General features: G+C 43.5%; 1 protein-coding gene across 1 annotated transcript in view; it reads right to left on the minus strand.

Moving 5' to 3' along the window:
- Window positions 1-24,435, minus strand: part of TBC1D2B (TBC1 domain family member 2B) — a 66,601-nt gene that overhangs the window by 26,801 nt on the left and 15,365 nt on the right. Inside the window, exons 4-6 of the mRNA XM_068273610.1 lie at window positions 23,241-23,410; window positions 12,206-12,414; window positions 1,690-2,076 (exon numbers count right to left, since the gene is read on the minus strand). Of these exons, the coding sequence (XP_068129711.1) occupies window positions 1,690-2,076; window positions 12,206-12,414; window positions 23,241-23,410 (766 nt within the window). The remainder of the gene's footprint in view (window positions 1-1,689; window positions 2,077-12,205; window positions 12,415-23,240; window positions 23,411-24,435) is intronic.

Raw genomic sequence — 24,435 nt, forward strand, 5'->3', positions numbered from 1 at the left:
CTCAGGGCTATATAGTGCTGCATCACATAGATTTCCTCCCACAGACACTGACTACTACATAGATATAATGGGGGGACTGGCGCAGGGCTATAGTGCAGCGTAACATAGATTTCCCCCCATAGACATGTACATATATATGGGGGGACTGGCTCAGGGCTATAGTGCTGCATCACATAGATTTCCTCCCTCGGACACTGACTAGTACATAGAAATAATGGGGGGACTGGCGCAGGGCTATATAGTGCTGCATCACAGATATCCCCCCCCCCCCCCCCCCCAGACATGTACATAGATATATATGGGGACTGGCTCAGGGCTATAATGTTGAGTCACTCAGATTTCCTCCCACAGACACTGACAAGACTCATATGAAATAGGAAGTAAAACAGAATGCTTAGCCTTGTGCTATAAACAGGCAGCAGCTGAAGCTGTGACAAGAAAAAGAAACTAAGCAAGTGAAAGTAAATTAAAGGGGGAAGGAACATTTTTGCAGATATTTATGGATAGCTTACATGTAGGGACATGTGAAATATGTACATGTGTAGACTGTTTCTAATGCTCACATACCATAAGGGAAATTATCTGTTGGTACAGAATTGCTGCTGCTCATTTTTAACCTCTTTTTACACACACCGAGGTTATAATCCACAAAGTATGCAGGTCATGTCAGAAGAATACTGCATGCTAATTACAGGTCAGTGACTACTAATACAGCCAAAGGATAAAGATTACTGCCAGGGAACTATTTATTTATTGTATTTATAAAGTGCCAACATATTACGCAGCGCTGGACAATAGCTTAGGTTGCAGACAATATTTAGGGGTGAGATCCAGCAATACGACAATACAGGAATACAAGAAAAAACCAGGTCATGCAGCACAGTATGAGTGCAAGATAATGCTTAGTCAGTCACTGGATGAGGATGGGAGCATAGAGATTAGGCAAGTTGAGTTAACTGAAATGCATAGCATAAGTGCACAGTAATGGAGGTGCATGATCAGGTAGGACACAAAAGGAGGAGGACCCTGCCTGAAGGCTTACAATCTAGAAGGAGAGGCAGGGACACGAAAGGTAGGGGACCAGAGTTCAGCTGTGGGTTTAGAGCACTTGTGAGGGATGGCAGGCCAGAGTGAAAAGGTGAGTTTTGAGGGCCTTCTTGAAGATGTTGGAGGAGCAGAGTGAGCGGCTAGGTGTGTACCTCTGAGAAAGATCAGAAATGTAGGTTGGACAGGTTTTGTGGACAGATTTGTAGGTCAGACACAGTATCTAGTAATTTCTAAAAGGTCAGCAACTGTGCTTTTACCATAACAGGTTTTTATTCATATTTAATGACCTAATAGCCAAGAAAAAGGAAGAGGTCTACCAATAGAAGATAAAGCAATAACCGGAGAAATTGGTGATTTATGAGACAGGAACTGGGGCTTATTTATGAAGAACAATGATCTGCCACCTTTAGAAATACATTAGTCAATCTAAAAACAGCAGTTTTCAGGTGACAAGCCAGTTTGATTACGATTAAAAATTAAACCATGTGAGGGAGAAATTATCCTCAAGACTAGATGAGAGCCTAAAGGCACAAGGCACACCCCTGGTCTTATTTCTGTTTCTAGTATCAAAACAAATGTATCCATATGTACGATTTTTGCGTAGAAATTGATACAATACAGAAATAATGTTCCAGTCCTTACCTGTAACCGGCTCAGCTCTTCTTGGTCCTTCTGAGAGGATGTAAGGCTCTCTGAGGATTTGCTTGGTAGAGAGGTGGACTGTTCATAGTCACTCAACTGCCTGGATAACCTCATGATCACTTCATCTTTTGCTTGAATTGTTTCCATCATCATATTAAGCTGGTCTTTTACCGCCTCTGTACTGTGTTTAAGGCTCTCCATGTCCTGGTAAAGTTTCTCCTTCTCCAGACTGTTCTTCTCCAGTAGACGATTCAGTTCCTGAATTTGGTCATCTTTTTGATGCAGCAGTTGTAAGTGGTCTTTTGTGGGTTCATCACAGAATGGACTGGAAATATATTTATCATACTGTGAAGACCGGAGAGACTGCTGCAAAAGCTTTACCAGTTCCTGTTGGGAAAATAGGAAAAAAAACAACCAAATCAATAACAGATTTTAAAAGATCAGCACAAGAAAGTCAAAGGATTAGGGACACACTGACACCAATGCCCTTTAAATTATGCAAGGGAGCAATGTATTATTTTGCACAGAATTATATGCACAACTCGGTTTTCTTGAAGTGTGTCCCCTACCTGCATATTAAATATCAGGGGCGTTGCTAGCCTCAAAAGATCAGTGGCATGTGCCCAAGATCTATTCTGGGGTGCCCTGGATGTCCCCCAGGCAGAGTCAGGCAGCGGGTAGCAGTACTCACCGCCAACCGCTTGGTCTCCAGAACCTGCAGACATCTTCTCTTACGGGCTTCTCACCCTAGTGTCTGACTCAGACACTACAGTTCCTAGCGCCTAATTCTCGGATGCTAGGGGGAGAATCGCCAGCTACAGAGGATGGCTCCAGACTTGGAGGGATCATACCCATAACATTACATTAGCAAGAGTTTTAAAATCGCAAAGCACTCAGAAAAATCACTCCTAGTGAGTTTCTGGCCTTACTCAGGATCAACTTGCTTTGAGTGATTATTTTGCTTATAAATGTGCCAAAAGGTTATTTTTATTAATCAGGAGAAAAATAAGTGATTTATGAGAAGCTTTGCAAAATGAAACCATAGTGGCTGAAAAGCGGACACAACTGCGTTAGTAGGCTCAGGCCCTGATGATCACAATGTTGAAAGTAAAGTTGCAACCTTCTTAGAGTCATGCCCCAATACTGTGTGTATTTTTTTTTGTTTAAAAGCAGTGTTCACACTTATTAAAGTTGAAACCACAACCATTTCTTGCATGGATTCTTTCAGAGTAACTAATTAAAGTCAATGAGAATTTGCATGTGGCATGCAAATTTATGCTGCAACATGCAAAAAAAAAAACCACAAATGCAATTTTTAAACAGAAGTGTGAACCTCATTTGACTTTCATTGTATGTGCGACAAATGCGTTTTTATAAATATGCCTTTTTATTATATTCTATAAAAGAGCAATTGGGGGGAAAAAACAGAACACTTTTTCGCTTGTGATTTCATTTTTCTTAAGATGACATCACACTGTGGTAGGGGTTTTATCACAATATCAGATATCAGCCACACAGATGATCTATTTGAGACAAGGTCTTATGGGAAAGGGAGTATTAGCTACTGGTTGGAATGAAGTTCAATCCTTGATTAAAGTTCCTCTTTAATTCCTCAGTCATAATTCATTTTTAGATATGACACAGATATTATGCCAAGAGAACTGAGGAGTATATTATGCTAATGGAATTATGATTTCTACAAACCAGGCCCTTGTTTCAAGAATGATTTACTATAGAATAATCTTACTTAAATACTCAAAGGGACCCTGAGCAGTACTATAAATCACAAATTTAACTTACCTGGGGCTTCCTCCAGCCCACCGTAGGCCGTGAGGTCCCCCGGCATCCTCCTGGCTCTTCTGCGTGTCCTGCTGGCGGCTCCGTTACCTGCGACACCTGGGCCGGGTGTCGGGATGGCACTTCCTGTATCTGGATGCTTGGCGGCCGCTATGCGTAATCATGGAATGACAGTACTGCGCAAGCGTGTTTTTCTAACTCTGAACCGCACATGCTTAGTACTGCCTTGACGACGCGTAGCAGCCGGCGCCAAGTATCCAGAAAGTTTCAGCCCAACACCCGGCCGGGGTGTCGCCGGTAACAAAGCTGACAGCGGGGCCCGCAGAAGAGCCAGGACGACGCTGGGCAACCTCACGGCCTACAGTGGGCAGGAGGAAGCCCCAGGTAAGTGAAATTTTTGATTTAAAGTACTGCTCAGGGTCCCTTTAAAGATCTTTAAAGATAATCTGTATTGGGGAGAAAAAAAAAAAAACATCTATTACCCTCTGTCACAATGTCACCGCTCCCCGCCGCATTAAAAGTAGTCAAAAACAGTTTTAAAAAGTTTGTTTATAAACAAACAAAATGGCCACCAAAACAGGAAGTAGATTGATGTACAGTATGTCCACACATAGAAAATACATCCATACACAAGCAGGCTGTACTTTTGAATCTCAAGAGATCATTTGTGTGTTTACCTTCTGTCCCCCTGCAGACAGCTCTGCCCTGTCTGTAATTCCTCAGTATGTGTCAGCCAGCTCCTTTCACAGCCTAACAGAGGAGAATTTTTATCCAGCTCTCTTCTCTCACTGATAAGGGAGCAGAGACGCTGCTGGCTTATGTAAATAACACACACACTGGAGTGTGCATAGAGGGGCCTGGAGAGGGGTGTGCATAACAGATCAGCACGGAAGAGTTGGCAGCTTTCCAGACACAGGGCGACAAGTCCGACAGGGGAAAGATACATTGATTCATTACAGAGACTGTGATAGTAGAAAGAGCTGCAGTAAGCCAGAGCACATTAGAATAGGTTTAGGAACTTTTAGGATGGTAGAAAAAAAGGATGAAATTTTTGTTACAGAGTCTCTTTAAGGTGTAAGGAATGCAGCAGGATTATTAGCTATAGAGACTAATTATTTGCAATATATGAATGCTTTTTTCTCTGCTTGTGGATTTTATTTAAAGTGTACCAAAGCTGAAGCTCAGGTACAAAATTAGATACTTACCTGAAGAGGGAGAAGCCTCATGATTCTATTGAGGCTTTCCTCTGTATTCTAATCTCTCCCGTCACGGAGCGTGGCCCCCCAGGAAAATTAGCAACAAGGCATTGTCGCTAATCATATCGTGGCTACGCAGCTCCTCTCTTCTTGCAGCGTGGCCAGTGTCACGGACGGTTTCGCTGCCGCAGACGGCGTCCTTGAACCGCCCGTGAAAAATGTGAACGCAATCGATTTTCTGGACCGATTGCGATTAACGATAGAATCTGGATTGAATTTGTAGGAGCTGCCGGGCAGCCAGCCTGAGGTCTCTCCCTCTAACAGCAGCTGAAAAGCAACCTAAGTTTAGGATGCCTGTGAGTTGTGTATTTTTTTAGGAATATGAATCTGTGACTGTTATGTGTGTGCAGGAAGTGTAAGCCGAGATATGAACACTGTCATATTTGGTGGGCACCAGAAACCCACCCAGGAGGTTAACCGCACCCGGTCCAGCCCCTGGGCTGAACCTGAGACTCCACTCAAAATTGTGGTTTATTCAAAAGTGTTTGCCAGGGCCTCCTCCTTCAATTCCTCCAATTCCATCTTCATGTGAGCCTGCTGCTGCCTTGAGGACGAGCAGCGGCCATCTTGCTGAACTTTGGCTCCTGAACAGAAACCAAGAACTGCACGTGTTTTCCCAGAAAGGATATATTTCCACATCAACTGAAGTATTTTCTTCCTTTTTATTTTTTATACTGCGCTACGATTGTCTTCATAATTGTTGATTTTAATGATTTTCTGTATATATTATTTATATTGCACTTATAATAAAGACTTTATAAAAAGTCATTTTATTTGTTCAGCTACACCTGCTATTCAGCCGCACAAACTGAACTCTAGCTTCTGAAGAGTCGCTACTATTGTTGATAGCTAGACAAAATAGAGTGTGTTTAACAGTTTTTATTTGCAGGTATTAGTCTCAGTATAGTTATGACTCCTACCCTTCTGTAGGATGGTGGCAGTTATACTGTGAAATAGTGTGTAAATTATATTACCGTAACTCACAAGCTCCCTTCTAGTCCGTCTGCTGCCAAAATCCCAGCTGTATCTGCGCACCGATTGCAATCACAGATTGCATGGTCTGACTCTGAAAACAATTGGGAGGCATTGAGCGGTCTGGCCACTAGGGGGCGTGTGACAGCCAGGCAGTATCTGCGTGAACCCGCCCGCGCGGTACATCGGAGTCACAGGCTCTGTGCTACTGTGCATGTATGGCCCTGCTCGTGTCTACAGCGCAGCTATGCTGCAAGACGGGAAGGAGCGCGGCCCTGATCTGGAGGGGAGCCGAGCTCAATGACGGGGACATATGAGTAACGAGGGAAGCCTTGATAGGATCCTGAAGCTTCCTTCTCTTAAAGCGGACCTGAACTCCGAACGTCCTGCCAGATACGCAGCAGCATAAAAACCTTTAAAGAGAAACTATTGTTAAAAATCGCACAAAAGTAAACATACCAGTGCGTTAGGGAACATCTCCTATTCCCCTCTGTCACAATTTTGCTCCCCGCCGCATTAAAAGTAGTCAAAAACAGTTTAAAAAGTTTGTTTATAGACAAACAAAATGGCCACCAAAACCGGAAGTAGGTTGATGTAGAGTATGTCCACACATAGAAAATACATCCATACACAAGCAGGCTGTATACAGCCTTCCTTTTGAATCTCAAGAGATCATTTGTGTGTTAACCTTTTTCTCCCTGCAGCTATCATCCACTGAAGAGTAACAGGCTGATTGTTTCTTCCTGCAGACAGCTCTGCCCCTGTCTGTAATTCCTCAGTATGTGACAGCCCAGCCAGCTCAGAGGACGATTTATCCAGCTTGTAAAAGGCAGCTCTCTTCTCTCACTGACAAGAGAGCAGAGAGGCTGCCTAATGTAAATAACACACACGGGAGTGTGCATAGAGGGGGCCTGGATGGGGGGGGGGGGGGGGGCGTGCATAACAGATCAACAACACTGAAGAGTTGGCAGCCTTCCAGACACGGGGCGACAAATCCGACAGGGGAAAGATACATGGATTTATTACAGAGATGGTGATAGTAGAAAGTGCTGCAGTAAGCCAGAGCACATTAGAATAGGTTTAGGAACTTGTAGGATAGTAGAAAAAAGGATGAAATTTCTTTAAACAAATACGGTTTCTTTGTTACAGCTGATACAAATTCTAAAATAAATCTGCACTGTTTCTACTTCCTGATTCATAAAAACGGACATACGGTTGACATCATGTGCTTTCAAATTAGCTTTTCAGCTATCTCTGTCATGGTAGTCATGTGACACAGGGGAGAGATCAAATTACAATTTGAGTTTATACATAGATGATGGGGAATTAGACTAAACTCTCTAAATACATACAAGGTGCATTACCCTATGTTTTTCTTCTATCCTGTGCAAGAGTTCAGGTCCACGTTAAGGTGAGTATCTCATTTTGATCCCGAGCTTCGGCTCTGGATCGCTTAACCTCCTTGGCGGTAACCCCGAACGTAGTTCGGGATAAGCCGCCGGAGGGTGCCGCTCAGGCCCTGCTGGGCCGATTTGTCTAATTTATTTTTTGCTGGACGCAGCTAGCACTTTGCTAGCTGCGCCAGCACCCCGATCGCCGCCGCCGCGCGCGCCCGATCGCCGCTATCCGGTGCGGCGGCGCGCGCCCCCCCCCCCCAGACCCCGTGCGCTGCCTGGCCAATCAGTGCCAGGCAGCGCCGAGGGGTGGCCCGGGACTCCCAATGACGTCCCGACGTCAGACGTCGGTGACGTCATCCCGACCGTCGCCATGGCGACGGGGGAAGCCCTCCAGGAAATCCCGTTCTTTGAACGGGATTTCCTGATCGGAGATCGAAGAGGGCGGGGGGATGCCGCTGAGCAGCGGCTATCATGTAGCGAGCCCTGGGCTCGCTACATGATATAGAAAAAAAAAATAAAAAAAAAACTGCTGCGCTCCCTCCTGGCGGATTTTTTTATACCGCCAGGAGGGTTAAGGACCGGCAATTGCATCCTCCAGCTCCCCAGGATAATTGTGTCAAGAAAAATTTCTAAATTGTTTCAAAGAAAGATAAACTCAGAACTCAGTTTTAAAAAGATACTTTTCTTTTATACCCAGTTTTCAGTGTCTTAGGCTCAATGCACACTGCAAGCGATTCTGATTTTTAATTGTTTTTCACATCCGATTCCGATTTTTAATCGTTACCACATGCTGCGTTTTTTTTTTTTTCAGTTTTTCTGTTGATTGCATTCAGGGAAAATCGGAATTGCAAATCGGAATCGCAAAACGGATTTGCAGTGTCCTGGGAGCCTTATATCTAACTGTTCTCAAAGCACATAAAGAGAAATCGAGCAATGTGCACATAAGACCTCCGTACAGCAATCTGGTTTCCTTTACTGTCAAATGTTGTACGGATGTCACAAGACCAGAGACTGTTTTACACAAATCTGGGATCATAAAACTTCCAAAAGGAAAACAGATATGCACAAACTGAAGCTCACATGATCGGGAAACTATTTATAGCATCCAGACGTTAACAATATGCAGCTGGGGAAAGAACTACATTTCTGGTAAGAAATCTCACGCATGAACATGATTAATGGCTAAATATTTCCACTAGTTTGACCCAGCATCACAAGACACTGCTTCAGCTCAGATTTCCTAAATGCACAGCTTTCCTTGCCAGCAGACAATGCTGCACCTAACTAAAACGCTGAGCACAGCACAAAAGTCAAACAAGCCTCTCCAAATAAGGTTAGCTAGTGGAAACAAATCCAGGACTGTTGAAGGCAGAATGGGGCTTTAGGTGTCAACAGTTATTTCCTGTATTTATATCAGGGCTGTGGAGTCGGTCCAAAAATCCACCGACTCCGACTCCTCAGTTTAGGATTCCACCGACTCCGACTCCACGACTCCGACTCCTCTAATTTGCATATTACAATTTTGTTGATTAAAAGTATGTAACGTGAAATTCGTCTCTTAACTGCCAACGCTTAGGAATTTTACAAGACAACTGAATTGAGAAGGATATGTAGACTACTATATTTATTCCCTTTAGACTAAAACTAGTCCTTGGTAAGAGTACTTGTAAAAGGTACAAACCGGAACAAAGAACATCTATCAGGCCCTAGGCAATGTAAGGTGTGGGTACATGTAAGAGTGATGTGCAGGTACTCTGCAGGGGAATGAGGAGATTGTAAACAGACAACACCTCTGTGTTCAATGTGCACAGCATTCTCAGTGGATTCCCTGCAGCTCTGTGGGGAGTGCATATGTAGAGTATAGTACTACTGTGTAACAAAGTAAACCTGAGACAGATGAAATTAAAGTTTTATACATACCTGGGGCTTCCTCCAGCCGCCTTCAGGATAATCAGTCCCTCGTTGTCCTCCTCCACCACCTGGATCTTCTGCTATGAGTCCAGGTACTTGAGCCAGTCAGGCGTAGTGCGCATGCACACACTCCGCCGCCAGGAGCATACTACACCTGTGCAGCACTATTGCGCAGGTGCAGAATGTTCCTGGCTGTGGGAGCGGCATGCGGCCGGACAGCGCTGACTGGCTGAATTACCAGGACTCATAGCAGAAGATCCAGGTGGTGGAAGACAGTGAGGGACTGATTAGCCTGAAGGGGGCTGGAGGAAGCCCCAGGTATGTATAAAACTTTACTTTTCATCCGTCTCAGTTTCCCTTTAATTTGTAGTCACCAAACCAAATTTTAATAACATATCAAATTATTTGATTTCATCAGCAAAGGGAGTGCATACATTTGCATAAATCAGCATCAATGCAGAATTATTTCCATCTCGTTGACCATCTCTATTAGTGACACAGCTACACATCAGGCTTTATACTTACAGTATAGATGTTATTTAGTATATATAAGAGATTCCTGTGTACACATCATAGATACAGTCACAATCAGATATGTATATCTGACTTTAAAAATATGGGGACTGCTTTATTGAAGCAGCACAAGTAACTAATTTTGATTGGTTTATTTCATTTTTGTAGACTAAGCACAGCTATTACTGTATATATACTGTATATATACACATTATTTTTAATGACTATTATCTGAGAAATAGAACATTTTATCATATTTTCTATTTTAATTACAGTTACAAATTCATTAGGAGTCGGAGTCGGTGCATTTTTTCCCGACTCCGACTCCAGGCACCCAAAATTGCCCGACTCCACGACTCCGACTCCGACTCCACAGCCCTGATTTATATAATGCCAATATATGACACAGCACTTTACAGAGTGCCAGTATCTGTCATATCTGTCCCTGTCTACAAATACTCAGTTCTTATATCCCTAACAGAGGATTTTTAGGTGGAAACTAGAGCACCAAAAGCATAGAAATATGAAGATAGGGAGAACATACAACTCCATGCAGGCAAGTGTCTCAAGTCAAAGCAACTCAGAGACCAGAGGCCTCCACACTCGCGGTTTCAGCCACATTCAATGCGATTCACAGAGACATCAGAAGTGCATAAATTACAATTGCAATACAATCACTGTGGAATCGCAAGGCATGCTTGCAGACTAATGTTTTGTCAACAAGAAACAGATCTGAGTGGCACTCCCTACACTAAAATGGAGCAGTGTGAGTGCATGGGCAAAAACATTTTCTCACCAAATCACAGACGCTGCCTGCATCTGCTGCCGGGACGTGTGCACATCGGATCATGTGAAGAAAGGCATCAATGACGTCAGCTGTGCAGAGAAAGAGACAAAACTTCCTGGCACCTTCCGTCCAATTTTCTTTATTGCAGTGCTCTGTTACAGGTAATGCGTCTAAGGTACATCCAGATTGAGGATCTTCAAGTGATGGTGTGATGGAGGTGGGGGGGGGGGGGGGCGGGCACCAGATGGGGCTTGCAACGGCCGTTTCGCATCTCAGTGGACGCTTGGTCACGCTGTGCTCCAATAATAATAGCGAGTTGCGGTGTTCCGATATATTGCGGGGATTTGCCCCGCCCCTTCCGGTTATCGCACTCGCTATTGGTGAATGGGGATCAAGTGGGAGATTCCAGCCAATGTGGACAGGTCCCTGCCGTGTCTGGACTACCATACCCATAAGGCTAAGCGGACGGGAGCGTAGACGGGACATGAACTTTCGTCGCATCCTATTGGCTTCCCAGCAATTTGTTCAGCCAATCCCGTCGCTCTCACGCGCCACATTCAAAACAGTTGCATATATTTTAGCATTAAAGTACTGTCGAAATCGCCTGGGCATGGTAAAAAAGGAGAATATTTAAAAATGCTTGCAGACTAATACCCGCAAATGCATTGCAATCACCATTCATTATAATGAATGGAAACAACAACCGTATCTGGAAGAATTGCACTCAAGAGCAAGTGCCGTGCTTTGCCACTGCACTTGTGTTTCTCGCTGAGCGAATATGGGGGAAGGGGCCTAAGGCTTGGTTCACACATAAATCTGTACATTTCTGGCCCAGTCCAGTCCTGTCAGTTTTGCATCAGTTTTCTATCAGTTTTACCAGACAGGTTTGGAACTTTACACCTTGTGTGTGTGAATACACCCATTTAAAAAAAAACAAAAAAAAAACTGACAGAACTAGACCAAAATGTACACCTTTAATGTGTGAACCTAGCCATAGAACTTGTATAAAACTGATAACTGTCAATAACTGACAGAATAGGACTGGACACCTTTTTAATGTGTGAACCCAGCCTTAGCTGCAGGTTGCAGTGCTAACGAAGATTGATTGCAAAAACCTCAGTGTATTCTAATACGTATGAAATGTTTTTCTGTTTGACTGAATCCATTGCATTTTTATTGATACATACAGCTTAGCCTCCCCATTTCCATACAATGGAAGACTTGTAGTGATAACATGCTCCCTAAACTTATCTATTTATAACAGGATCTATGCTTCCTGCAGGCCAGTCAGCACAGGAGAAGCAGAAGAGATCTCTCTGCTATTTGCAATTACACATGCATGGGACCATTTTGGAAAGGAGTAAGTATGGCTGATGAAACACAGGTAGATCACATGATTTCTTCACATGGTTGGAAAGCATAACACCAGAGAAGATAAACCCATTTCTGTCACACATAGCAGTGGAGCGCCGAGGCAATATTCATGAGGAACACCTGGTCCACATAAAAAACATACACATGCATGAGATGGCAGTGTGTAACCATGATCAGCATAGCTGCTTTTTAACACTGAGATTTTGCAATTAAATTCTACTAGTTGAATTTGGTGTTTTAAGCTTATTTTATGCATTCCAGTTTGTATAAAGCACTGTTATTTTACTTCAGACCTTAGTGTACACAAATGCTTGAGAGACACGTAGAGTAGTGTTTTCCAGAGACTACATGCTTCATTTCTAGGCAGATTAATGTGCGTAATACAGCTGACTAATATGAACAGCTAAACAAGTCAAGGATTGAGCAATGTTGGGGATTTCTGGGCATATTGAATTCACAAAGACAACAAATGGCAAATACTGCTCAGTCATTGAAGCAATGTAACTAACCTTTTGGCTGTTCAGCTCTTGCCTCAGTCTCTCCAGCTCTCCCTCCTGGTTCTGAAGCTTTGCCTGAAGGTCACACTCAGACTTTGAATCATTTGCAGGTAGAGACTCCACAGGTAAACTGTCCATGCTGTTCCGATTCTTGTTCACACTTATTAAGGAGCGCCTAACTTTTGGAGGGAGACGTGCAAGTTCAAAAGGGAATCCAATTCCTAATTATGCAAAATTAGAACAATTTACAATAAAATACGTAATGTTTTGATCATCGTTCAACAGCTCAATATTACCCAACATAATCTTACAAACACATTTCCTGCTTACACTAACTTTAACTGTCGCAACTGTTGCTTCCTGCAACTAATGGGACCCTATTCCCCTTCAGGCAACAGTTTGGGGACTGAATGCTGTACAGACTCTTTGCTCTGCTATAGCACAGGGATGCATCTGTTTCTATGGGGAGGGGAAGATGGGATGATGGAGCATGCACTATGAAGTCGTTTCTGATGGGAGGGGCGAGGAGGAGAACAATAAGCTCAGGGGTCACGGTTTAAATATGTGGCATTCCAGATTTGTAAAATTAGATCAGCAGACACCAGTATGCACATACTGTTTTTGGCTGCCTCTGCTAAGTTTAGGGTTTAGTGTAGCATTTTTATTAACTTAACTGATTTGCTCACTTCCAAAGTTTGGCAAGATATCTAAAAGGGGGTTTTATGCTTGCACTATTTGAGCTTCCTCTGGGTGTTCCAGTTATGTTTAACAACTTAAAAGCCTACTAGGAGGTTGATTTGGTCCCCTCAGTATTTTAGGAGCAAGCCATGTAGGCAACTTAGTTGCAGCAACTTGCAGCTGCGACTAGCTTTCGGCACACGAGTGCAATTGCCAATGATGGAAATTAGTGCTCGGGACTAGTCAAAGACTAGATACATAAAATGTGTACTGTACAATGAAATACAACACACAATATAAAAATGTCTACAATGAAATCGATAACTGCCAACAGATTGAGGTTGAGGAAAACAGTGCACATCCATTCTAGTTCAAGAAGCAGATAGTTGTGTGGCACTCCCTATAATGATACAAATAATACGTGGGAGAAACCAATTGAAGCTGTAAGGTACTCTTCGCCTCCACTAACCCTGTAATGAGATCGGAAGAATGCTGGGACATGTGCTCCGACAAATTTCATGGAAGGAAGGAAACAGCAGAAGTATGCACAAAGAAGCAGAGGCGTGCACCAATGTCCTATAAGTAAATCTTGCCTTTTAATCCTCCAGATCGATTCCATACAATAGGGTAAACATCAGTGTATACTTGAATATATGTTATACATACTGATTGTGGTGGCGGTGATCCGGTGGGTGCTCAGGGTGTGAAAAGGTCGGCGACGGCCGTTTCGCGTCCAACAGGACGCTTGGTCACACTGCGTTCCACATTGTGAATGCTCGGCGAGCCTCCGGGATATCGCGGGGGAGTAGCCCCGCCCCTTCCGGGGGAATCGTCTGCATCACTGGGAGTTCATTTGACCCTGAGGGGAAGCGCTTCCGGTATCAGTCCGGGACATGGCATACATGCGCACAAGTGATGCATCAGAATAGACGCATAAGGTGGTTAAGATAAACCACCACTAGATGGAGACATCATTGTACCCATCATTTACTTGTGTGCTCGTGCGTCTATATAAACGCCCTCCACAGGACAATTTAGGACAAAAAACTTTGGCTTACAATAATAGATGAATAAGTAATTGATCGCACCGGGGTATCCATTATGACCCAAAACAAAAAGGGCTACTCCAAAGGACCTACATTACTTGGGGAAAATTTTACCAAGTATATAGTCACCATAGATCCCTCTTATCAAAAGAAGTGATATAGCTTGGGTCTGGCTCCCTCCAACTGTCTTAGATCGTACCCTCTCTTCACAAACCTGTCTGTAAGCTCATCAGCCTGCCTCTCGAAGTCATCTTCCAGTTTATTATTTCTCCTTAACCTAAAGTATTGGCCATAAGGGATAGCCCTCTTAACATGTTCGGGGTGGAAACTATCTGCATGTAAAACAGCATTTGTAGCTGTGGGTTTCCTATAACCCGTACTGTAAAGCTTCCCATCCTGTATTGTAGTTTTAAATCCAAAAAAGCGATCTCTTTATCACTCATTTCTGCCGTGAATTGCATGTTTATCTCATTAGTATTCAAGTATCGTAAAAACTGTTCAAACTGTTCATCAGATCCAGACCAAACCACCAGGACGTCGTCCACGTACCTCGACCACTGTCTGACGTGCCCGCGGAACGGGTTCTTGTCCGAAAGCACGGCAGACTCCTCTCACGCCCCCAAAAATAGGTTTGCGAAGGAGCACGCCACAGGGGTCCCCATGGCGGTGCCAGCGGTCTGCCGATACCAGCGTCCATCAAAGAGAAAAGCATTATGTTTAAGTACAAACTCCAAACATTCGCAAAGATATTCGATGTAATCTTCATACTTGTTTGTGCGTTTCAAAAATTGCTTGACCGCCGACACCCCAAGATCCTGTGGGATCCGGCTGTACAGACTGACCACATCAATAGTGGCCAGTCTGTCGCCTGGGACCCATGTGGTGCGCTCCATCATGCGCAAAACCTCCAATGTTTCCTTCAAATAAGAGGGCACCCCTTTCAACAGGGGGCGCAGGAGATGGTCGAGATACCTGGACAACCTCTCAGTGAGAGATCCACACCCAGATACTATGGGACGTCCCGGCGGAGTGGTCATGGATTTATGCATCTTAGGTATATAATGCCATACCGGATGTCTGGGAAACAGGGGTAATAGATCGCACCCCAATTTCTTGGGGAGGAACCCTTTTTCCACCCCTTTAAATAAGAGGGATCTCAACTGGGATTGGAAACGAGAGGTTGGATCAGCAGATAACAGGCAATAGGTAGCTTTATCATTAAGTTGCCTCTCGGCTTCCTGTTTATATTGATCCACAGACAGGATCACTAAATTGCCACCCTTGTCTGCACTTCTGATGATCAAGTTCTCATTCTTTTTTAACCATTCCAATCCTGCTCTCTCATTCCCTGTTAGATTTGATCTGGCATCTTCATACACCTCTGCTTTGATGTCTTTGATTATACAGTCAAAAAATAAATCAATACTTGAACCAGGATTTACTGGGAAAGGCTGTACCGATTTACACGCTCTAAAAGTGCCTACATCCCCAATTTCTAAGCCGTCCCCACTGGTCGAGTCTAAATGACTCCAAGGACCTTCATTGGACCACAAATCATTAACCACCTGGGCTAGCTCCTCATCCGTGGGGTCCCATTGAATCAATGGGCTGAAACCCAAGGTCTCAGTATGTTTCCCCGTCTTCACCTGAGGAGTACACCCAGAAAAAGAAACAAGATTAGGATTATTAAAAATACCCTCAATTTGCCCACCAGACAATGTGGGGTCTCCCCCATCTTCCTCTGGTAATGGGTTAATTGTCATCGGGCAAGGTAGTCCATCAGTTTGAGCTGGTCCCACCGCCGTCCTTCCGGTGGCTAGAGGAGTGTTAAACTTCTGGCAGATCACCAATTTTCGAACAGACTTGTAAAGATCGATAGTAAAGGCAGTTAAGTCAAATCTCTTGGTTGGACTAAAGTTCAGACCTTTCTTAAGCAGGGAAATACAGGATTCTGGAATGTCAATATGTGATATATTGATCACTTGAAGTTCATCTTCATCTGTATTGTCCACTATTTCATTGCTTTTCGTTTCTTGTTCTTTTGTTTTACGTTTTGCATCCCCTCCCAATGCACCGATCTCTGTTTTACTTCTGGATCGGTTCCTTCCTCCTCGTCGGACTCTACGTCTAAAGGGGCTTCCGCTCCAGCACATGGTGTATCAGGTACCCTATTCTTCTCGTCCGCTTTTATAGGGGTCTTAGGCCTCCTTTTAGGTTTCTTCTTGGGGGCCCCTTTTGGTTTCTTTGGATCGTTATCACTGTCGGATCCTGAGTCGGTTGTCCAGTAGCCCCTTCCCTTTGGTGGTTTTGGAAAGGGCACTGGACCCCAATTGAAGATTTTACCCTTATCGAAGTCTTCCTTGTCTCTGAAGAATTTTTTCAGCTTTCTTGCCTTTATTTCGTCTTGTATTTTAGTAATTTTATCTTCAAGCTTGTTAGTTACTGTTGAGAATTTATCCTCAGACACTGAGACTTTATATCTTGGTTTGGTTTCACTTAATTCATCAGAAACTTTATTATATTCAACCACAGTTCTGGCCAATACAATATTCTGCAAACGTCTGGCGTGGTCCAAATGCTCTTCTTCCCAATCCTCCACAAAGTGCTTGTCTTCTCTATATTCAGAGGGTTCCCAGTATCTCCTGAACCCTCTTGCCACAATTCCGTCCTGTTTATAACGTTTTAAGGTGGTGAATGTCCAGAACAGCTTAGTTTCCTGTTCGCTCAGCCGTCCCAGCTTGAACTCCAAAACCCTGGCACCCACTTCCTTATTAGCTTCAGTAGAGATGGAAAGGTTAGAGAAGAAATTAGAAAGATCCTCTCTTCCAATAGCCACCTTCTCTCCCACATAAGACAGTGATTCAATATCTAAATCATCAATATCTTCTTCGATATCTTCAGCATTCTGGTTACTTGAACCTAGACAATCACTTGCATTCATGATGGGGTGCTCAACACTCGTAATTCGGAAGGAAGTAAACAAACAGCAATTCTAGTTCAAGAAGCAGATAGTAGTGTGGCACTCCCTATAACAGGGAATGAGAGAGCAGGATTGGAATGGTTAAAAAAAGAATGAGAACTTGATCATCAGAAGTGCAGACAAGGGTGGCAATTTAGTGATCCTGTCTGTGGATCAATATAAACAGGAAGCCGAGAGGCAACTTAACCATTTAGTGGCATCCTAACGCATTAATACGTCATGCTTTACCCTATTAACGGCAACATGACGTATTAATAAGTCGCGCGTTCCCGCCGCTGCTACCGCCGTGTGCGCGCTGCTACGGCCGCCGTTTCCATCAGGATCCCGTGCTGAGGGATTGGGGAAGAGGACCAAACGGTCCTCTACCCAATCGCAGTGCCTGGAGTGAATGGACGTGACAGCGAACAGCGGCTACGTCCATTCACAAAAACAGGAAATGTAACAATTAAATAAAGTGTAAAAAAAAATAAAAAAAAATTGAACACTTACTATAACGAGTGTTCACTAGCGCCATCTTGTGGCCATAAAGTATATGACACGTACAAAATACATACATTTACAAGTACATACACATGAGTAATAAAATTAATAAAATTCCACTTCCAACACTCCCCCTCCAAAAGAAAACACTTGTAAAAAAAAAAAAATCAGCTTAAAATAAATAAATAAATACTTGCCTTAGGGACTCAGCTTTTTTTAATCTATATTTTATGGGGGAAAATTAATTTTAATTTATTACATTGGGGCTTGTAATTATGGCCAGAACAAAAAAAAAACAGAACAGAAAAATAACACCTATATTTCAAAATAATATACTGTCGCCATACATTGTGATAGGGACATAATTTAAATGGTTTAATAATCGGGACAACTGGGCAAATACAATGTGTTTATTTTATCCACAGGAGAATGTTTAATTTTAAAACTATAATGGCTGAAAACTGAGAAATAATGATTTTTTTTCTATTTTTTTGTTTTTTTCTCATTAAAATGCATTTAGAATAAAAAAATTCTTAGCAAAATGTACTACCCACAGAAAGCCTAATTGGTGGTGAAAAAAACGAGGTATAGATCATTTTCTTGTGATAAGTAGTAAAAGTTATTAGGGAATAAAAGGGAGGAGCACTGACAAGTGAAAATTGCTCTGGTCCGTTAGAGTAAAAACCCTTGGGGGTGAACTGGTTAATGATAAAGCTACCTATTGCCTGTTATCTGCTGATCCAACCTCTCGTTTCCAATCCCAGTTGAGATCCCTCTTATTTAAAGGGGTGGAAAAAGGGTTCCTCCCCAAGAAATTGGGGTGCGATCTATTACCCCTGCTTCCCAGACGTCCGGTATGGCATTATATACCTAAGATGCATAAATCCATGACCACTCCGCCGGGACGTCCCATAGTATCTGGGTGTGGATCTCTCACTGAGAGGTTGTCCAGGTATCTCGACCATCTCCTGCGCCCCCTGTTGAAAGGGGTGCCCTCTTATTTGAAGGAAACATTGGAGGTTTTGCGCATGATGGAGCGCACCACATGGGTCCCAGGCGACAGACTGGCCACTATTGATGTGGTCAGTCTGTACAGCCGGATCCCACAGGATCTTGGGGTGTCGGCGGTCAAGCAATTTTTGAAACGCACAAACAAGGATGAAGATTACATCGAATATCTTTGCGAATGTTTGGAGTTTGTACTTAAACATAATGCTTTTCTCTTTGATGGACGCTGGTATCGGCAGACCGCTGGCACCGCCATGGGGACCCCTGTGGCGTGCTCCTTCGCAAACCTTTTTTTGGGGGCGTGGGAGGAGTCTGCCGTGCTTTCGGACAAGAACCCGTTCCGCGGGCACGTCAGACAGTGGTCGAGGTACGTGGACGACGTCCTGGTGGTTTGGTCTGGATCTGATGAACAGTTTGAACAGTTTTTACGATACTTGAATACTAATGAGATAAACATGCAATTCACGGCAGAAATGAGTGATAAAGAGATCGCTTTTTTGGATTTAAAACTACAATACAGGATGGGAAGCTTTACAGTACGGGTTATAGGAAACCCACAGCTACAAATGCTGTTTTACATGCAGATAGTTTCCACCCCGAACATGTTAAGAGGGCTATCCCTTATGGCCAATACTTTAGGTTAAGGAGAAATAATAAACTGGAAGATGACTTCGAGAGGCAGGCTGATGAGCTTACAGACAGGTTTGTGAAGAGAGGGTACGATCTAAGACAGTTGGAGGAAGCCAGACAACGAGCAGGGAGATCAGATAGGACTGATTTGCTCACTTCAAAAGTCAAGAATGGATCTGAACATGGGAGAATCACGTTTTCTTTCGATTACTCACCAATGGCAGGAAGGATTAGAAAGTCTATCTTTTCACATTGGGGAGTGATCCTGGGAGATCAGGATTTGGTACAGAAGGTCGACGGACCACCGAGGGTGGCCTTTAGGAGGGCTCCCACTTTGAAAAATCTATTAACGAGTAGTGAGTTTGTTTCCCCAAAAACCAACACCTGGCTTGACAAGACATCTTTTAAAGGGAACTATAGATGTGGTAATTGTATTTATTGTCCCTTGCTACTTCCTTGTAAAAATATACAGGTGGGCAAGGAGATCTTTCAGATTAAATCTTTTCTATCATGTCAGACTGGTTATGTTGTGTATGTCCTATTCTGCCCTTGTAGACGTTTTTATGTTGGTCAAACAACACGCCCCCTTAAAGTTAGAATCGGTGAGCATTTGAGTGTGATGAGGTCTGGGAAAGGCTGTACCAGGCTTTATACCCACATGAATGAGGTTCATGGGGGCTAATGTAACAACGTGAGGTTTATAGCTTTGGAAAAGGTTGAGAAACCTAGAAGAGGTGGGAATAGAGAATTGTTACTTTTGAGAAGAGAAACTTGGATCATTTTACAATCTGATGCGATGGGCCCTTTGGGTCTTAACGACAGAGTTGAACTTTCATGTATGTTGGATCCATGACTTTTTTATGTCGGTTGATGAAGATTTTCCAAATGTTTGTATCAATGTTCTGGATATGTGTGTGTTGTAGTTTCCATCCCTCGGGGATATTGGTTGCTTGTCGGTGATTGATCGCATTGGGATGTCCAATGGTGAGGGTCTCTTCCCCCCTTTTTTCTTGACCTAAGCTATATCACTTCTTTTGATAAGAGGGATGTATGGTGACTATATACTTGGTAGAAATTTCCCCAAGTAATGTAGGTCCTTTGGAGTAGCCCTATTTGTTTTGGGTCATAGTGGATACCCCGGTGCGATCAATTACTTGTTCATCTATTATTGTAAGCCAAAGTTTTTTGTCCTAAATTGTCCTGTGGAGGGCGTTTATATAGTGTGGTGAACGTCCAGTCTTCTTTCTCTTGATTGGCCGCCCAGATTTTTGTTTTTAAAGGTGCTTTGTTTTAAACACTATATTGCACATTAGAGACACTTTGTTTGACTTTTTCTCGGGGGGGGGGGGGGGGGGGGGGGATGTGGTCTCAGTTCTTTGGGAATGGATGGGCATGCGTAATTTAACATGCCAAATGCGTCCGTTCGGACGCACGAGCGCACAAGTAAATGATGGATACAATGATGTCTCCATCTAGTGATGGTTTATCTTAACCACCTTATGCGTCTATTCTGATGCATCACTTGTGCGCATGTATGCCATGTCCCGGACTGATACCGGAAGCGCTTCCCCTCAGGGTCAAATGAACTCCCAGTGATGCAGACGATTCCCCCGGAAGGGGCGGGGCTACTCCCCGCGATATCCCGGAGGCTCGCTGAGCATTCACAATGTGGAACGCAGCGTGACCAAGCGTCCTGTTGGACGCGAAACGGCCGTCGCCGACCTTTTCACACCCTGAGCACCCACCGGATCACCGCCACCACAATCAGTATGTATAACATATATTCAAGTATACACTGATGTTTACCCTATTGTATGGAATCGATCTGGAGGATTAAAAGGCAAGATTTACTTATAGGACATTGGTGCACGCCTCTGCTTCTTTGTGTATAAAAACATTGCACATCCCTCAGTGGAATGTAATGTGCATTTCAGATCAATAGACAAGCACACATTTTGGAAAGGAACATGCTAGAACTGTGGTGTCTAAGCCTGAGGGTTCTTTTACATTGGCGCGCTGCAGTAGTAGTTAATCGCACCGCAGTCCAAAAGTTGCACCACATGTTATAGCCGAGGTATCACAGGAAAAAAAAAAAATTAACAAGCAACCTCCGGTGCACTCCTGGGAGTGGCAGGGTAAGGCACTGCAGCTTATGTTACTCCTGCAGTGCCCTAAAGCTGATATTTGCATGATGCACCGAAGATAAAAATACACTCTTTGCTAAACTGATCCTCAACAAAGTAAAGCCTTGTACACACCAAGAGGCATGTTGCCCAGCAATGCCCAGCACACAAGCTTCCACCGCCAGCCAGGCCCCAGGTCTCTCTCACAGACCATGAGACTGTTTGCAGTGGAGTGTAGGCTCACCTGTCCACCAGCATGCTTCTACTGTGTCCTCTCCCCATTACTGCCGAGGCCCCTGTACCCTGATAGAACGTCCACTATGTGACAACTTACATGATGTTGGGTCACTGGGCACAGGCACCCGGCGGCGATGGAGAGGCTACTCAGGAGGAGCGAGCCGGTGGTGAATATGCGCTTTGTTGTAACACTATATATGGTTCTGGGGTAAATCATTTTAGATTGGGGTGTGGGATTACTATCTTGTGGTCTATTAGAATGGCATAGCAGAGCAGATTCTATTTGAATGAGCAAAACTGCCTGGAAAAATCAAGCAAGTTCAGTACCACGTTAAAGTGGACCCAAATTAAAAATACTAGATTTCAGAAATAAAATCTATTTTCTAAATTATAATAATAAATAGCAGCCTTTTTTCAGCTGCATGATGACAAATATAAAATAAGTTACACTTATTGGAGGAACCCCTCCCTTCCTTTCATATTGCCGGGATAGAATCCGGCAGACTGGTGGAAGAGATAAACAAAAATAAGACACAGGCTCCTACCGGTGATGTCACAGGGGCAGTGATCTCAGCTTGTGTTAGATTTCACATAGACGACGCCCCTGTGAGGGAGGGTAGCAGATGACAAACACACCCATGATCTAAAACCTCCTACTAAGCTCAGAAGTAATGGCTGCCGCCTGTATAACCCTGGTTATGAAAAGAGAGGGGTGAAAAGCATGCACTGAAATGCCCATAGGCTTGAAGGAGTGTTTATCATTGTATGTGTCAGAGTGGTACAACTAAATATTTTGAATTAAAAAAAATGTTTGGTTTGGATCCGCTTTAAACAGTTTTAATGCAAGTCAACAGTGGTTTGCTCACTTTTCCCAGGTGTACTCTAATGACTTTCTTCACTCTCAGCTCAAGATAAAGTCAGATAGTGACCCAAATGTAACTCTCTGTGTACAAATGCTCTAAAGGCTCACACACACGGGGTACGGCCGTCACCGCAACCACGTGGCACGCGCGTGTTGCAGCGACTGATCGCCCTTGTGTATGACACGCGCCCCCCGAACCTTCGCCCGTCGGAGCTGTCGCCAGGCAATTGACATGTTCAATCGCCGGCTACAGCTGTCGCCGGAACTATCGCTAGTCCTGCTAGTCCAGGCTAGCGACAGGAGACCTACGCAAGTGAATGGAGCATCTGGCCGGGGGATGCTCCATTCACAAACAGCTTCCGCCGCGTCTCTGCCTTTCTGGCGAGACGTGTGGACAGCTGTCGCCGGCAGGGAGCTGTCGCTCCCTGTTCGCGTGCGCGCATGTAACGGGGGACAATTGTTCCCCGTGTGTATGTAGCTTAAGTGTTAACAAGGCACGGGGCTGGGCATGCAGACAAGGCAATGCAGACAAGAGTGCAGTTTGCAAATTAAACTTTGTGCAGCTTTGTGTAACAAAACAAGGTACAACTGCTCTCCCAGATCTCCTTATAGGACACCATCTGCAATGCAATATCTGAGTTATCTTTGAACTCCTTGTGTCACTTGTATTACTATAAACAGAAAAAGAAGTACATTTTAGTAGATGCTATAAAAAGAAAAAGAAAAAAACATAAGTTGGTGTACTTTTGTAAATGGCAGCATTTAGCTCAGTAAATATTTGGAGAAGGAGGACATGGAAATCAGCTACACTGGAAAGAAATCCATTACCTGGCCATTACAGAGCATCAATGCATTTACTTCTCTGTTGGTGAAGAAATAGTAAGTTCTATGCAGATTCCATTTAGGCAACAGTAAAAATGATAAAAAGAGAAGAAGCCGTGAGATGAGATATGAGAGTCATGTGTCTTAGTTTCAGTACATATTTATAGTCATGTTTCTCTACCTGTACTTCCTCGGCCTTCCGCAGAAGGTCTCTTCCTCTCCTCATGTAATAGTGACTCCTCCAGCTCTTTAGCAGTTGGATTCAGCAGCTCCCATTCCTCATTGGTGTAGAAAGTACTCTTTCTGACATCATGGCCACTTCTGCCCGGCCTGAAGTTTTGCACAGAGTTTCTAATGAAGGACAGGGACAAAATAAGAGCAAGTACAGAAGAAATAAAACAACGTCATGGTTGGGCCTTGTTAGCACAATCTGTTGAAGAGGGTACGGTTTAAAGCGGTTTTAAGCTCTGACAAAATATTCAATAAAAAATGTGTTTTCCTACTTTTTATAACCCATACAATTATCATATTTGCTTTTGTGCACAAGTATTATTCATTTAGAATTTATAAGTTTCCCAAAGTTCAGTTTATTTACTTTGAAAGCTGCTGGTGCATTTTATTCATAACTGTTGTATTTCTATTGTAAATGCACCCAGTAATGATTTCTGAGCAGTGTTTCAGTTCAGGACTCAGCAGAAGTTTCTGCACAGTCAGAGAATGTTTACTTAATTGTATCAAGTGAAGAATGTAAACACAAGATGAAGTTATCATCAGTTTGGATGCAGCTGGCCCTGCAGGAGAAAAAGTCAGTCCTGTGATTTTACCCTTTAAATGCGGTTTTACTAAAAAAAATAAAAAAATAAAATAAAATTGTGTTAGTATATTATATGCTGTAAATAATCTTTTAGAGCAAAGAAGAAATGCTGGTTTTCACTCCACTTTAATGCATATTGGAAGCCATTTTTTTTCCTGGAATTTAGCTTTAAACGAGATTTCAGGTTTGATTTAAATGACTGGCTGAGCAGAGGAGGTAAATAGGCGATATAGGGATACAACGTTGAGGGCCCGTTTCCACTATCGCGAATCCGCATGCATTCTCTGCATGCGGATTCGCATAGCCAATACAAGTAGATGGCCCTGTTTCCGCTTGTCAGTAATCCTAAGCGTTTTTCTGTGCGGGAGAAATCTGCATGGAATAGCCGTCAGAAATCGCACCCCGCACACAGCTATGTGAATCGCCGCTAATGTATTTAATAGGGAAATCGCATGCGGTTTTGGCATGAGTATTTTACCGCGATTTCGCATAGAAAGTAATGTTAAATCACACAGGCAGTGACATGGTTAAAATCGCATAAATACTAACTTATGTGAAATCG

The sequence above is a fragment of the Hyperolius riggenbachi genome, chromosome 3 (assembly GCF_040937935.1).
Source record: "Hyperolius riggenbachi isolate aHypRig1 chromosome 3, aHypRig1.pri, whole genome shotgun sequence".
In the NCBI taxonomy this organism is placed as follows: domain Eukaryota; kingdom Metazoa; phylum Chordata; class Amphibia; order Anura; family Hyperoliidae; genus Hyperolius; species Hyperolius riggenbachi.